General features: G+C 41.2%; 1 protein-coding gene across 1 annotated transcript; it reads right to left on the bottom strand.

The window, feature by feature from the left end:
• Positions 1–130: 130 nt before the first annotated feature.
• Positions 131–13,774, bottom strand: LOC309397169 (5-hydroxytryptamine receptor 3A-like). Its single transcript, XM_081962951.1, has 9 exons — positions 13,739–13,774; positions 12,868–13,025; positions 9,682–9,726; positions 9,449–9,558; positions 8,585–8,754; positions 6,844–7,004; positions 5,440–5,650; positions 3,623–3,796; positions 131–2,883 (listed from the first exon to the last, which is right to left on the bottom strand). Exons 2-9 carry the CDS (start codon positions 13,015–13,017, stop codon positions 2,621–2,623), a joined length of 1,284 nt encoding a protein of 427 aa, XP_081819077.1. The 5' UTR covers positions 13,018–13,025; positions 13,739–13,774; the 3' UTR covers positions 131–2,620.
• Between the last annotated feature and the right edge of the window lie 1,727 nt (positions 13,775–15,501).

Below are 15,501 nucleotides of genomic sequence, written 5' to 3'. Positions count from 1 at the left end.
CTCTTTTTTTCTAAGAATCCTGCAATTTAGGTAATTACTAAGATTGTATGGGGTTGTAGCCTCTAACGTTCTTATTATGCTGTCGTAAAAGTTGGAGTATTACAGTTTTTGGTTTGGATTTCATTTAATGTTGTATATCCTAGAATTAATAATATTGGATTTGTTCAAATATAAATTATGATGTGTTGAAAACCAAATATGCTTATATAAAACTCAACATTTTATAGATTAATCCTTTAACCCTTTGAATATTTACCTTGCAATGTATCCCTATTAGGCTTTTTAAATATGGTAGAGATCACAAAGACTGCATTTGTTTTTCTTACAAAAATATGTTTTATTGTACATAATTAAATTCCTATTCCTTCTGAAGTAAATGCTTATTCTATGCTTGTTTCTATTTTTCTATCCTATCTTATTCTACTATTCAACTTAATCTATTAATTTCATGTCCTTGTTCCTACATCTTCGTTTTGTACCATTATTTTCCAGCTTAATTATTTCTTAGCTCTTTAAATATTTCTCTCCCCCCCCCCCCATCCTTAGCTGTTATAGATCAATCTCTGTGTGATTACATGTGAACCTTTTTTTACTCCTCTATAAAGTTACAAATGTTTTCCGTTTGAAGTTGGTTTATGCTGGCATGCCTGCAGGGCAGGGAGAGAGCATCTCATATTTTTAGAAGAAAACAAATTATTCAGAGGCAGGAAATGCTATTTAAATGGTTTATACTTTGTGGAGAGTGAAGATTGGGAATTTCATGTGAAAGCTATCACCATAAATGGATGGCCGTATCTGTTTCTGGAGCCTGTACCGTGTTTCCCCGAAAATAAGACACAGATCACTGATGGCATTGCTGCATTTCTGTTGAAAGGGACCATGTTGATAACTTATTTCCAAGAGCTTCTAGGCTAGAATAAGAATTAAAAGATAGCCATTCTAATCTCCTCACTCTTCTATGATTGGAACGCCACATCGGTTCTCTTCCAACTACTGAGAAAAGAGAGAACAGGTAGGGACACAAAAACAGTTTCAAGCAAGCATTCATGGAGAATGGATATCACTGCTGAGAGATCTTGTCTTGATCATTATCCTTACAACCCCAAGGAGTTCTGGGCATGCTTTAAAGATAGCATCTTATGATGCAGAAAATATCTCCTACATCCACTCTGTTTTGACAAATTTTCAAATTTGTCATCAATTTGGAAAGACAAAATGTGGAACACTCTATTAACAAATTTTATTTCATAAAGTTCTGAGGGAAAATATACACAAGACTTGTTTGTCTTATAAATATGTTTTCTTATATATGGATCAATGTTTTATCCTACATTTATTTTGTTTCTTCAATTGTCCCTTGGGGAATTTTAGGATTAAAAGAATATCCTCTTCAACCCACCATCTTCTTTGAGAGCATAACTAGTCTCTTTGACAACATAGCTGATAATGAGTTTTGACCACCAATGTCACAGTTTCTACAACCTTCATCTGCTAAAAGGTAGTTCATCCTGAAGGCTTTATGGTTTAGCGGAAACAGTGTTGCACCTGAAATAACTACATGACATTGAGATTAGCAAATAGATTTTTAAAAGATTTATACATAATATTGACAAGTTCTTTTATATTTGTACTGTCTTTATCATGCATTAAATACCCACATGCACACATATGCCTCATAATGTGGTTTACATTCAGATGCAGCTAACAGCATAGGAAAAAATAAAAGGGAGCACCACCAAAAATGGTCAGAAGACGAAAGGAAGCCATCTTCAGACCCTGCCTGAAGGACAAAGTAGTAGTTCAACTCCACGATCAAAACACTTAGCTCAAGGATCAGTTACGGATATCAACCCTTGTAGCGTTTTGCATTGAGAAGATTCAACTACAATTTATTCCTTTATAATACTTACCTCCCGTCTTGCCACAGATCAAGTAGGGGGCTAAAGCTTTTAAAATAGATCAGGTCAGGGGGCATCCACAAGATATGGCTGAAAAAAAAGAAGTCAGGATGGTGGACATGGTGCAATCAAAGCTCTGCTCATTTGTTATGTGCATTAATTTGCAAAGATGGTTGGCAAGGTACCAAGAGAGAGAGAGATTTGGGCTTTCATTTCCATAGTAGCTTTTCATGTTATGAACTTTTAGGTGGAAGAACGCTTGAAGAAGAGTTTATTGGCTGAGGATGTGGATGAATGGTGTCTTAGGACCAGAAGCAAAGGAAACAAAGAATAGATCTAAGTGGAGGCTGAAATGCCTTTGGTTTTCTTGAATGGGATCTACAGATTGATCTACAGATTAGACCCGTTTCAGTTTTTGAAGCATTGCTGGGCTAACACTTCCCCTCACCCTGGATTGAAAGCATGTGCTGATGCAGGCAGTAAAGTGGGAAAAATGCAATTAAGTGTCACATATATATTTGGCATATTTCAATTATAGGAGAAGCAGAAGCATGAGCGCTCATTTTTAAAAACACAGTAGCCTATCTGTGATACGAACACAGACCAGGGACTATTTGTCATAATGTGATGAAGGAGGAAATAGCTTAATCATGCTGCATGTGTACATTCTATCACCTGAGGCCATCAAAATATAGCAAGCTGGTTCCAGTCTGCAAAGAACTTCAACTTGTCCACTGCACCACAATGAAGGCTATAAAACCAAGGGATAAGATTGAGCGGGTATAACAAAAGAACTTCTCCAACTGGGAAAATTTGTCCTGTATGGGAGGGCCAGAAACCTCCTTGCCTTCTTCCAGAGCCAAGTGCTTCTTGATCTGTTGCAGCTCCAGGGTTACCTGTTTCAGAAACACAAGGCTATCTGTGTTGTCATTTTCCACCAAGGGAAACTCCCTTGTTGGTTTGTTCTCCATGTCTATCTCTTCTCCTATATGGGAAAAAATGAGAGACAATAAAGTATTATTGCGTGAAAAGAAATCGGGGGATTTTTTTCCTAGGGCAGGAGTGGCCTTTTTAAAACAAATTGTGTGCCACACAAAATGGCTGACATGCCAAAGATGTGATCTATTCACAAGGAGTGTGTTGTGGTGGGTGTGCCCATCACAAAAGATACCAAGGTCATGTAGTGAGGAAGCTCTCCAATTACCTCCAAGGTGTAGTGTTCACTCCCTGGTTTACTTGGGAGGCAGCAAGCAATTGGGTGGAGGCACTCATGGAGTGGGGTGGGGGGGAGAAACCCCAGCAATTTGCCATCTGGCAAATGCCCAATATGGTCACTGTTCTCAATATTATTGAAAAGGTGCTTAAGATATTGGATTAGGAAGAAGGGCATTCAGGTTCAAGCCTACCCTCAGCCACAAAACTTATGAGGTGATTTTAGACTACATACAGTTCACCCTATCTCACTGAACAGTTGTTGTGAAGAAAAATGGGAGGAGGACAGGTTATGGCCACAGCTGGGATTTCCTGAATGGAAAATGAGATGTAAGCCTAAAAATTAGAAATAATAGTAAAGAAATGGGGGGCCATCCCTGTGGCATCCATTTTGTGAGAATGGATTTGCCCATTCTCACGTGGCCAAATGAGGTCCCTGACGTATAGGTCTGTCTGCACCCCCCCTGCATTTTCTCCTTCTGCTGCTTGTTTGTGTGTTGGCTAAAGCTCACCTATATCGGTGACAGAGTCCTCTGCTTTTATTTTGTCCTTTCGCAAGAATTTTCTGATAAAGTTCTTGGTCTTGAAAAATGGAAACTTTGAATTCTGCTCCTTGAAATATTCCATGCAGGCATTCTCTAGGATGCCAAGGACCATAAATGCAAAGATTCCGATAAAAAACATGGCTGTGGAGAAGAAGAAACAGCCCTGATTAGTGGTCCCCACTCTTATAGGCTTCAAAGAAAACAAGACAAAGGCAGAGAGACTTTATCAGTCTAACAAGCTTGCTTACTTACGTACGTACGTACGTACGTACTTACTTACTTACTTACTTACTTACTTACTTACTTACTTATTTATTTATTTATGTATACATGTATAGGTTTAAGGTTTATTTGGATTTATATGCCGCCCTTCTCCAAAGGACTCAGGGCGGCGTACAACATTAAAAACACACATCACAAAAGTTAAAAAAAGATTAAACCCAATTCCAAAAAGACCAAACCGACATTTATACATTTATACAGCATAGCAGCTGGATAGTTTAGTGGTTGAGGTTTCTAATCTCAGCTGGTACCCACCTTACCAGTAGGGATCCTTGGCCAAAAATCGATTAATGTTTCACCTGCCTGTCTCGAATATGAGAGTGACATGAACTAGAAAAGTCATGCCAGCCAGCTTGGATGTCACCTGGATTAACAAGGTCCATGTCAAATGTTGGAGAACCAGGACAATCTGACGATGAGTAGACTATGGGATCAAACCATACATGGATGAAACCATGTATGGGCTCTGAACTAGTCTCTGGAACTGATGGAATATTTTTTTTTGTTTGTTAAATTTATATGCTGCCCATTTCCCCAATAGGATGACTCTGGACAGCTTGTATAATATAAAAAGATAAATAGAAAAGCAATTTAAAATTTTAGAACTATGCACATTAAAAAATTTAAAACTATGCTGAAAACCAGAATCAAGAAGACAGATGGGGATATAGGTGAGGTCTTTTTACCCTCCAGGGGTGAGCCCTCTTGTGGCCCTAAGCCAATTAGCAAAACCAAGTTTAATATCCTTCTGGAAGGCAGAAGATAGCACCAAACCATGAAGCTAAACTTCAGAGCCCTCTTAACAGTCTATTGTTGCACTGAACTCACAGAAAGTCCATAAGCAACTTCTACTTTCTCATAAACCCAGTACAACAATTGTCTCTGATCCAACCCGGATCAAATACCAACGATTAGTTCTTGATAATAAAAAAGCTTCCAGTTGATCATCTTTGCTTTTCTTTAAAATTATGAATGGAATCTCTCTGAATAACTGCTCCCCACTCTCCAAAAAAGAAGGTGACCATTATCTCCATAATACATGTACACCAAATCTTCCACAAATTGGGACCCAATATGTCTTTACAATATATCTAATTACATATGATGTTTCCATTCTGCAAACTCCATCAACTTTTCTGAGAAAGTCAAGTTCATTAATGCTCCCTTCATCCTTCTGTAACAATTACATTACTATATTTTTCCCTTTTATCAATTTAGGCAGCAGCACAGAGCTATGGCTCTTATGTCAACGGGTTCTATTCCATGTCAGAGTTACTTTGCTGTGTCCTACAGAAATCTTTTAAGTTTTAATTCCATGTGATGTGGCCAACCCTCATTAAGTTATGTAGTGAACGATCAATTGATAGATAGATCGATAGATACATGATATAGATATAGATATATATACACACACACACGTTACTTGCTAAAAATGATGAGTGATTAGCCCTACCTATTCCATGGAGTCTATTATTGAATAATATACAGGATTAGGTAGTTACCTATTACTGGTGGATAATCTGACGTTGGTGGTAGCTTGTCAATAAGCATCACAGACAAAAATGAGACCTGCAAGATCATGGTCACTTTGAAGGCAATCTTTTCTGCAGGAGAGGCAAAAGCGTAAGAAATAGCCATATCCAGCAAGAAGAGAACAAATATAGGCAGAATCACGATTAATTCATAAAGAATGGATCTCCTCTTCATCATAATCTGTAAAAAAAAAAGGTAGTAAAGTAACATAAAATTTCCAGGATCAGCACAAATTTCAGTTGTACAAACTGCTAAATCACCTCAAGTCTAGGCTTAGCTGATTGTCTAAATCATAATTGTCCAATTTTGGCTTGCCTGGGCCACATTGGATGAAGAAGAATTGTCTTGGGCTGCATATAAAATATCTAACACAGTCAATGTGTATAAATAACAGACTATAAGGTTAAAGGTTTATGATCTTATGAGGCCATAGTACTAGGTGTCCAAAGCTGCATGGCCCTTAGGCTGTGGTTTGGCCATGTCTGACCCAAACCAACTCTAGGTCCAAGCAAGGATGTCAAAAGAGAAATTAAAAGGTCAGGATGACAGCTGCAGCTGTTTCTTTTTTTATGCACTTCAAAGTTTTTCGGGCTCCAAACTGCTGGCGATGCTGGCAGAAACCCACCCATGCTCCCTCCCCCGCACCCTGTTTTGGGCCTAGCAGGCCTCTCTGAAGCCTCCTGGGGTCAATAATGGGCTGCAGGGGGCTGTGCAACCCTTGTGCATGCATGCATGGCCCCCCGCATGCGTGAGCATCTCCCGCATGCGCGGCAGAGATCCAAAAATAAGCTGGCCAGTGGGAGGCGTACACGCATGCGCAGTGGAACTGAGCTGGGCAACGGCTCACGTACCCACAGAGAGGGCTCCGCTGCCACCTGTGGCACACGTGCCATAGGTTTGCCATCAAGGGTATATATGAATATATATATACACACAGTAAGTTTGGTCTAGTAGTGAAGGCAAAAGTTTAAAAAGCAGGAGACTGTGAGTCCTAGTCCCTCTTTAGGCAAGAAAGCCAGCTGGATAACCTTGGGGAAGTTCTCTCAGGCCCAGTTCATGGCCTGAAGTTACTCAGCTGCCTTTCTTGCCTAAAGTGAGACTAGACCCAAGGCCTAACAGAGTTGTTGTTTTGAGGAAATAGGAGGCAGAAGGAGTATTAGAAGATAAACCAAAAAATGCCATCTATGTTGCCAGAAATGTGCAAATAAATAGTCAGGTTCAAGGCCCCACCCACTCCTCCATCTGAGGACCCAGCTGCTGCTTTTCTGATTGTTCCCATGGCTGTGGGTCTTTCCCGTCTCCCAAGCTTGCTCCCGCATATCATTACATCATCTGACAAAGAAGATGTACAGTAAATACATTCCTAACCATACCTGATAGATGACGGTACTGTATTTCTCGTGACCATCAATTCTGGTTTCCTCAATGATCTCCACTTTCTGAAACTTCCATTCCCCACCAGCTAAATATTGTTCGCGACTGTCTTGGTTTGTGTTTTTGGAAGTTTTAATATTTTTCAACTTCACTTCATGCTCTAGAAAGAATATAAGACCCATGACCCAGAGGAATGCCAATTCAGGACGGTCTGAAGAAAGGTTGTCCTATACTGAATATATAGAAGGTTCATCCCCTTCCTGTTATCCTCCAAGTTATACAGCTAATCCTTGACTTATAACCATTCATTTAGCAACAATTCAAAGTTACAAGGGCACTGAAAAAAGTGACTTACAGCTGGTCCTCACATTTACAACCATCACAGCCAGGGGTGTGTTCCGGCAGTCACTACTGCCAGTTTGCTCATGGGTGCTTCGCACATGTGCAGTGCAATAAAAATTGCTCTGTGCATGCACAGAAGCAAAAAAAAGATGGCGGTGTCTACGGCGCCACCCGGAGAACTGGTTCAGGGGCATGGCAGGCCTGGGTTGCTTCTGGTTCCAGCGACCCAGGCCGCCAAACCACTACTGGTTCTGCCGAAACGGTAAGAACCCACCACTGATCATAGCAACCTCACAGTCACATGATCAAAATTCAGGTGCTTCACAACAAACATGTTTTTGCGACAGTTGCAGTGTCCCAGGGTCCTGTAGTCACCATTTGCAACCTTCCCAGGTGGCTTCTGACAGCAAGGTCAATGGGGATTTTCTTAACAACTGTGTGATTCATTTAACAACTAGAGTGATTCGTTTAACAACCAAGATTATAAAACTGGGCATGACTCACATAACAGCCACCTGGTTTAACAACAGAAATTCTGGTCCAAATTGTGGGTTGTAATTTGAGGACTACCTGTATTGGGATAGCATTTCCCAAGTGTCTGACCATCACATCTGAGAAGCAGCCAGATTGGGAAGTCTGATATTAAATATATACATAAAACAAAATGATTTTTTTTTGATAATTCCAATAAATTGTTACATTCTGTACTATAGACTGAAATCTTCCCTTTGGTGATTAGTGATGGAAATGAGCAATAATCAAGCATACATGAATGCATAGATGTGCCTATATATATATGGGGCTGCCCAACTCGCAAATTTCAGCTGAATGGTTGGAGGCAGGGATAGTATTCTGCCAGTTCGGACTGGTTCACCCGAACCGGTAGGGGAACTCATGGGTCCACCCGCCCCGGCTCTATGGCATCCCATTTAGGCCATTTTTAAAGCCAAAGTGCATGCATGGAAGGCTGAGCGCATGCAAAGGCTGAGTACATGCATGCTCACATTTGCGAACCGGTCTGGTAGGGAAGGTAAGTGAATACCACCGCTGAGCTCATCCACCACCTGTCCCAAAGCCTTACAAAAGCCATCAGAATCTGGGTGGGTGGGGTAATAAGCATCAGCTGACCCAAAGGACAGGAACTGTGATAGAGAAAGCACACTTCCTGTCTTCTAATAGATGATGTGGATAAAGAGCAAAAAAGTGAATTCTGTGTTAACAAAAGAAGAAAATATAAAGTAGATACATTACAGACTGCATTAATGGGAGGCAGAAGTGCAGAAGCCATAGAGATACGGAGAATTGTGTGCATGAGTTTGGCTTCAGAAGCCTGTGTAGAAAGGAAGGGCAAGCAAAATTCATGATAAACCATAACTGCACGTTGCTCCAGTAAGATACCTCTATATAATGATGGCACCAAAGTTATGTTGCACTTTTGCTCATCAAAAGGAAATGTGTGGACATCCAGGTTGCAGGCAGAAGTGAGTTGATATGCTTTAGCTAAAGCGATGGAGCCATCAAAGGACAGGTGAATAAAACGGCTAACTGTGTGCTTATCTTCATCTGCTCTGAAAGAAAAATATTGTAATTAATAAAAGTTTGTGTTTTGCACATATTAAACAAAATTGCTATTGAATATGTGCAATATATATATATAAGGAAATCTCTTTGATGGCATAATAATCAAAATATGTGAGAAAAAAAAATCTTCATTGGTATAACAACCAACTAGCCAGCCATAAAATCCAAATGACACAATTGACAGACATTCAGTTTTCCCAGGCTGATGCTAGAGATGGTTTGGTTTTGATCATAATTAAGGCTATAATGTAATATTATGATACCCATAATACTGAATTGGTGTTAGACCCATTAACCAACTTAGTTGTGGACAATGTTACTGCCCCATAAACTAGAAAAAACAAGAATCCCAATTAATCTGCTTTCTCCAGCTGTTTTGCATTAATCTAATAGACCAAAAGATTTATAACAAACCCTGTTTTAAAAAACGTTAAATTGTATCAGACCTGGGTGCAAAAATTATAGGATCTTTCTGAAATATTGGCAGTTGGTGCCAAAACTCTGCTTTTTTGGTGATATTCCTAAATATCTAGATGTGGGAATGAATCAAAACTTTGAGTCAGTGTGTATAGATATAGCAGTTACAATACTGTTAGTACTGTAATACTATATTAGTGTAAATTTTCTCTAAAAATGAAGTTTTAAAACATATTTAAAAGGTAAGAAAAATAGAAAAGATACTGTTCATCTATGAAAATGTGAGGAGTCCAAAAAAGGTCCACAGGAAGAGTGATATTGGTAATGTTACAGAAGTCCCAAGGGTTCCAGCTGATAAAATCATTTTCCCAAACCTAATAAAGAACAAAGGAATAATTAAAAAGGTGTACATTATCTTTTTTTAAAACACTGATCTAGGTTTCTAGAACACACAAATCCTTTTGCTACTGGTAGAAGAGCAAAATGAGTACCCTTACCACATTTAGCCAGAAGTAGAATGTGGCCACCTGTAATTTTTCCTGCTGCAAAAGAGGAAAAAGGGGGAAAAAATGAACACATCCTTCTTCCAGCATTTAGAAATCAGTCACGATCCAGAGTGTAGTCAACCATATGCCTTATTGCACCAATGGAAATCTTTTCTCAGTAAGTGAATTTTTCTGACCTCAGGAAATGCCTCCGAGGCTGTTAGGGAGTGCCATGATGGATCTGTCAGTAGTGTATATTTGTGTACATATCAAGTTCATTTGTGCAGGAGAGTGGAGTGGAAAAAAAAAGATGATTTACACATAATCACACACATACACTACTGACCCAAGAGGCAACTGGACTTTCTGGTTTTTCTTCCCTTTGAAGACATTTTGCTTCTCATCCAAGAAGCTTCTTCAGCTCTGACTGCATGGTGGGGGATGGAAGGATTTATACTCCTTGCGGACAGCTGGACATTTGCATTCTTTTAGAGAGTTGTTGAGGCCACCTGGAGGTTTAGCTGTGTCATCAGGATCACTTGAGTTGTGCAAATGGGTGTGGAGCCTTCTTGGAACTTTGAAAGGACTGTTGTAGATTGGAGATAAATGATGTCATATCCCTCCCCCTCTGTTGAGAGAGGACTGTTCAATTTTGACATACCATGTTTCCCTGAAAATAAGATTGGGTCTTATATTTTTTGGGACATCAAAAAAGACACCACGTCTCATTTTTGGGGAGGTCTTATTCCCCCCCTCCCGTACCGGGAGGCGGGAGAGGAGACCTGGCCCTCACGCCTTGCACCTCCTTGCCTAATGGTCTCATCAGCAGCTTGGTCTGCGAAACAGCTGATCTGTGGGTACGCTCCTGCTGCTGGCTCCAAGAAACGTGGCTGCTTTTAAAGCCTCAAACTGCAGGCACTGGGCACACAGTTACACTGAGTCTGGTGTCCTTTGGGCCTTGGCGGGCACTGCAGCTCTCTTACCAGCTGTGCGGGTCAGGTGTGGGACTGCTCCTGGTCACCTTCGGCATCTGCCTCACCAGCAGTGGCTCTGCAGTCACCTCACCTTCCGCCCAGCCCACCGCCAAAGCCCTGGCTGCTCCCCACAGCCTCCACTACCTTCCGCTAGAGCTACCCCATGCAAAGACAGCAAGAGAGCTGCAGTGCCCGCCACGGCCACAAAAGTGCCGGGATCAGCGTAGCTGGAAGTGTAGCTGTAAGCCGGGATGCCCTACGCACGGTCACTCATGCGCTGGTGACGTCCCGCCTGGATTACTGCAACGCTCTCTACATGGGGCTGCCCTTGGGACGCGCCCGGAGACTGCAGTTGGTTCAGAACGCAGCCGCGCGGGCTGTGATGGGGAGTACGAGGTACTCCCACGTAACACCTCTCCTGCGCGAGCTGCACTGGCTACCTGTGGTTTTTCGGGTGCGTTTCAAGGTGCTGATTACCATCTTTAAAGCGCTCCATGGCACGGGACCTAGTTACTTGCGGGATTGCATCCTCCCACATACATCCCTGCGGCCAATTCGCTCACACAGGGAGGGACTTCTCCTGGTGCCGTCCACTAGGCAATGCCAACGGGCGACACCAAGGAGTAGGGCCTTCTCTGTGATGGGCCCAACCCTCTGGAATGACCTCCCCCCCGACATTAGAACCACTTCTGACCTCCGCTCCTTCCGGCAAAAATTGAAGACTCACCTGTTCCGATTAGCAGGCCTGGCATAATTACAACTGTCCCTCCTGGCAAATGTATTATTATCTGGTTATTTTAGGGTTTTTAATCTGTTGTGTCCGTTTTAGGGATTTTAAAAAATTATATTTATTCAGCTTTGTACAGTTCTTTTAATTGCATTTTAACCTCCTCCAAACTGTACATATTTAATATTTAATTTTTTATTGTATTTTTGTGATATTCTCTATGGACTGTACACCGCCCCGAGTCCCTTCTGGGAGAGGGGGCGGTCTAGAAGCACAAATAAATAAATAAATAAATAAATAATAAGCACCAAGTACATGTCCAGGCCAGTGCTCAGCAATCCAAAGGCAGCAGCGGGCAAGGCGACATAGGCAGCACAGCTCCATTGGCGGCTGCTTGCAAAGGGGCCCTGGCAGGGTGGAAGCCCAGCAGGGTGACTGAGAGCGGCACTGCCAGGAGGGAAAAGAGCCCCGGCAAGGCCAACAGCAATAGGGGCAGTTGCTTGGCAGCCAGCATGGGGCCCACCACAGCCAAGAAGTGTCCCAGCAGCAGCTGGGCAAGCAAGCAGGGTGGGTGAGAAGCACCCTGCCATCCAGGCACTGAAACGCCACCAGTGCCACTGCAGAGAACAAGAGAGAGCTATCTGATCCAAAATTGGAGGGCGGCAGCGATTCTCTCTCTCTCTCTCTCTCTCTCTCTCTCTCTCCCCCTCCCTCCCTCCCTCCCGAGAATGGAGCTGGAAAGCAGTTTAGTGAAGGGATGTGGCTGCTCTGGGGAGGGGGGGTCTTCGCACTTTTCACTAAGTGTGTGTGTGTGTGTGTGTGTGTGTGTGTGTGTGGTGGGGAGCAGAGTTCTTCCTGAGTCTTGTCGCTGCCCTAAAAATATGCAGTGATCGCCGTATCTTTTACCGTTGTGTGTGTATTTACTGACAACCTTCAAATTGTGCATTTCTCCCTCAGGAAGAGCTCTGCTCCCCACCAGACACGTGCATGCATGCTCGCGCGCGCACACACACACACTGTGTGTGTGCGCGCACACTGACTGAAAAGTGAAAAGACATGGAAAAGCACGGGAATCAAGAGGATTTATCTCTCCAGTATTAACGGTATTTGCACTGCGCCAAAGGGTTGGCGGGCTGCGGCCAGATACCATTGGCCCCTCGCGCACTCACCACCTCTTCCATTAGCCACATCCATCCCCCGGGCTTATTTTCAGGATAAGGCTTATATTAGGCCCATCCCAAAAAAATTCAGGCCAGGGCTTATTTCCAGGGTGGGTCTTATTTTCAGGGAAACATGGTAGATGGCCTACTAATCTATCCATCATGACATTCCATTGATCTACCTTTCCAGAACAAGCAAGAATTCTCCTTCTAACAAGTCATACATATAGAAAGTCTTAATTCTCCTTTACCAACTAACACTTTACAGTATCTCTCTGTTCATTATTTGCATCACTTCCGATTCTGAACAACAAACACGTCCGTTGTTCTCTCTTACCACTGAAAGAATGGAGATGAGAGTGAATTCAAGGCCAACTTCCAAATTCTCTTCCCAATTCTTCTTTGGTATAGAATATAAAAGGAGCTCATGCTTGGAGGAGATGTTCAGGTACTCGACCACATCATGATATTTACAGTTCTGTCTCATGCTAGCATCTGGGAAGCACAATGTGGAAATCAACAAACACATTCAGAATCCCACAACACTATTCTCCTTTATGGGTGGATAAAGTAGTCCAGCGTTCTCCACCTTTGAATATTTTGTAGCAATAGCAACAGCATTTAGACCCATAGAGCCTCTCTATTGCAAGAGTCAGCACATTGCCCCCAACAATCTGGATGCTCATTTTACCCATTTTATATCTCTTTCACTCCTTCTACCTATGTAAGGGCGTATTTCTCAACTATGGTGAAATCTTATAATAAAATCAATAACACAAACAATATTTTGGTGCCTGACACGAGCCACATAAAATGGACGATCCACATCATTGTTAAAGAAGAACATCAAGGCAACAGCTACCAAGGAGCATAGCCCAAGAAGAAGAAAGCATTCTAGCTGCTTGTTCATGTTGCTTTCTCAAACATTCAAATATCATTCATCTCATTTTTGTTATCTTCTTTATGAAAAAAAAATACACATCAAGGGTGGAGTATTTACCCTGCAGAGATAAACTGAATAAGTTGCTCCCCTCTACTTTTTTTCCTTTATTTTTTGTTGTTGTGTATAATCATTTTGGAAGCCCCTGAATGCCATCATTGCTATTTTTCATTCCAGTTTTAATTCGTGCATGCGCTACAATAAATTAATCAGTTGCTAGGAACATATATTTGGGTGGGAGGAGGCGAAGAAGAAGAAAAGTATTTACCTGATATCCAAGAGAAGAGAAAAACGATTCTAACAGTTCTCCACATCCTTCTTCTTTCTCTGAAATTTTGAAAATGTTTAAAGTAGAACTGAGAAATTTCTAGACTGCAGAATTTACTGAAATCGTTTTGCCTTCGAGTCTCCTGGCTGTAAGAAAGCTGTATTTAATATCTGACACCCTTTATGACAGTTCTAAATATTTGCTGACAAATTATTCTCGCTAACCATCAGAACTGGCATTTTTCCAGCCGGGCTGAGAAGATCACTCTCATGAAAAAAGTTCTCTTTCTCTTCTCGTTAATTAATACATTCTTGCCCATTAGTGTCCATTACTGATTACTTTTTGAAATCTTGATGTTGTTCGCTCTGTCTGAGGTCATGATTTATCAGAATCATTTTATGCACTCTTTGCAATTGTCATCTGACTGGAAGTGTAAAGAACTGGAAAAGTATGATACCCTGTCTTGTTGTAATAAATAGATTACACAACCTGTAATTGTGCCTACATTTTTCATTACATACTCTGTTTTATTCCAGTATGTCTGTTTGCGTATAACCTATATTACTATTAGCAAAAGTATCATCTAAGAAACCAAAGAATTGTTATTGGGGAAAGATACTGAAACCTTTGGGATCAACTTTCATCCATCAAAAACTTTACAATACAGTATTTGTTCTTACCTAATAATGTAGGGAAATAAATGATTTTTCAAGGCGGAAGTATGACAAAACAATTTTTCCCCACCCCAGATGGGACTCGAACCCACAATCCCTGGCTTAGGAGGCCAGTGCCTTATCCATTAGGCCACTGGGGCTTTGTGAGTTGAAAGTGTTTCACTTTTCCCCTCTTACAGAAAAGCGGTAAATATTTCCTCCCACCTCCCTCTTGTTTGTATGGCTTCTTAGTCGTCGCTTTTTGCAGATGCTTTCGTTCATTTTCTTTTGCAAGAAAAACAAATAAGCTTTAAATAGGCTAAACATAAAATGACATCCTATGTTATGATTTTGTGCGTCGTTCACTATTCGGTTCCATATTTTCGATGCAGCGTGACGTATTGTTTGCTGCATAAAACCAAATACAAAACCTGAACTACAGAAACACACCATATCTGAAGAACAATACAAACGATTTTTTCATTTCTTGTATTGTTGGTGGATAACAAATCGGAAGTTCCAGCTTTAACTTTAGTTGTAGATGTATTCTTAATATACTAAAATAATCGACCACGAAGGGACTCGAACCCTCAATCTTCTGATCCGAAGTCAGACGCCTTATCCATTAGGCCACGCGGTCACCTACAAACGAAGTCTTGTGTTGCAAACAGAAGGTTATAGCTTAGATGGTTACAGTCATTCTCTTAAGAAGTTCTGAAATTAATATTATTTTACTCTTGCTGACTTCTGCTTAAGATAAATATTCATTCCTCTAAAACTCTGTTTTCACTTCTGCAGCTTTTTTTTGCAGACAAAACATCCTGAGCTGTTGATGTTCATTCCTCATAAAGCGTGTAAAGCAATACTGGCACTGGTAATATTAATAACAATCAACAAGACTCTGGAACAATTTGACAGGCAAATCCACCACTTTCTTTTTAGAAAATATCTTCATGGGAATGTATAGTTTATTAATAATTGATGTGACATCTACTAAGTTATGTACAGATGATGTTTCCCAAAGCAGATTGCAGATCTATCAAAGAGACAAAGACTTCTAGTGATGGGCGGGCTGTTCTTTGATCTCCTCCTAATGAGCTGCTCACTGCC

This window comes from Natrix helvetica (genome assembly GCF_964273705.1).
Source record: "Natrix helvetica genome assembly, chromosome: 1".
In the NCBI taxonomy this organism is placed as follows: domain Eukaryota; kingdom Metazoa; phylum Chordata; class Lepidosauria; order Squamata; family Natricidae; genus Natrix; species Natrix helvetica.
Note: the sequence above shows the minus strand (reverse complement) of the source record. Positions and strands in the feature narration are given on the sequence as shown.

What these genes read in the sequence shown, in the direction of transcription:
- LOC309397169 (XM_081962951.1), bottom strand. Translation starts at nt 13,017, where the DNA reads ATGAGACAGAACTGTAAATATCATGATGTGGTCGAGTACCTGAACATC. An exon ending in TCTACTTCTGGCTAAATGTG is followed by an intron (nt 9,559 to 9,681) that starts GTAAGGGTACTC and finishes GTTCTTTATTAG; the next exon opens with GTTTGGGAAAATGATTTTAT. An exon ending in ACAGTACCGTCATCTATCAG is followed by an intron (nt 5,651 to 6,843) that starts GTATGGTTAGGA and finishes TTTTTTTTACAG; the next exon opens with ATTATGATGAAGAGGAGATC.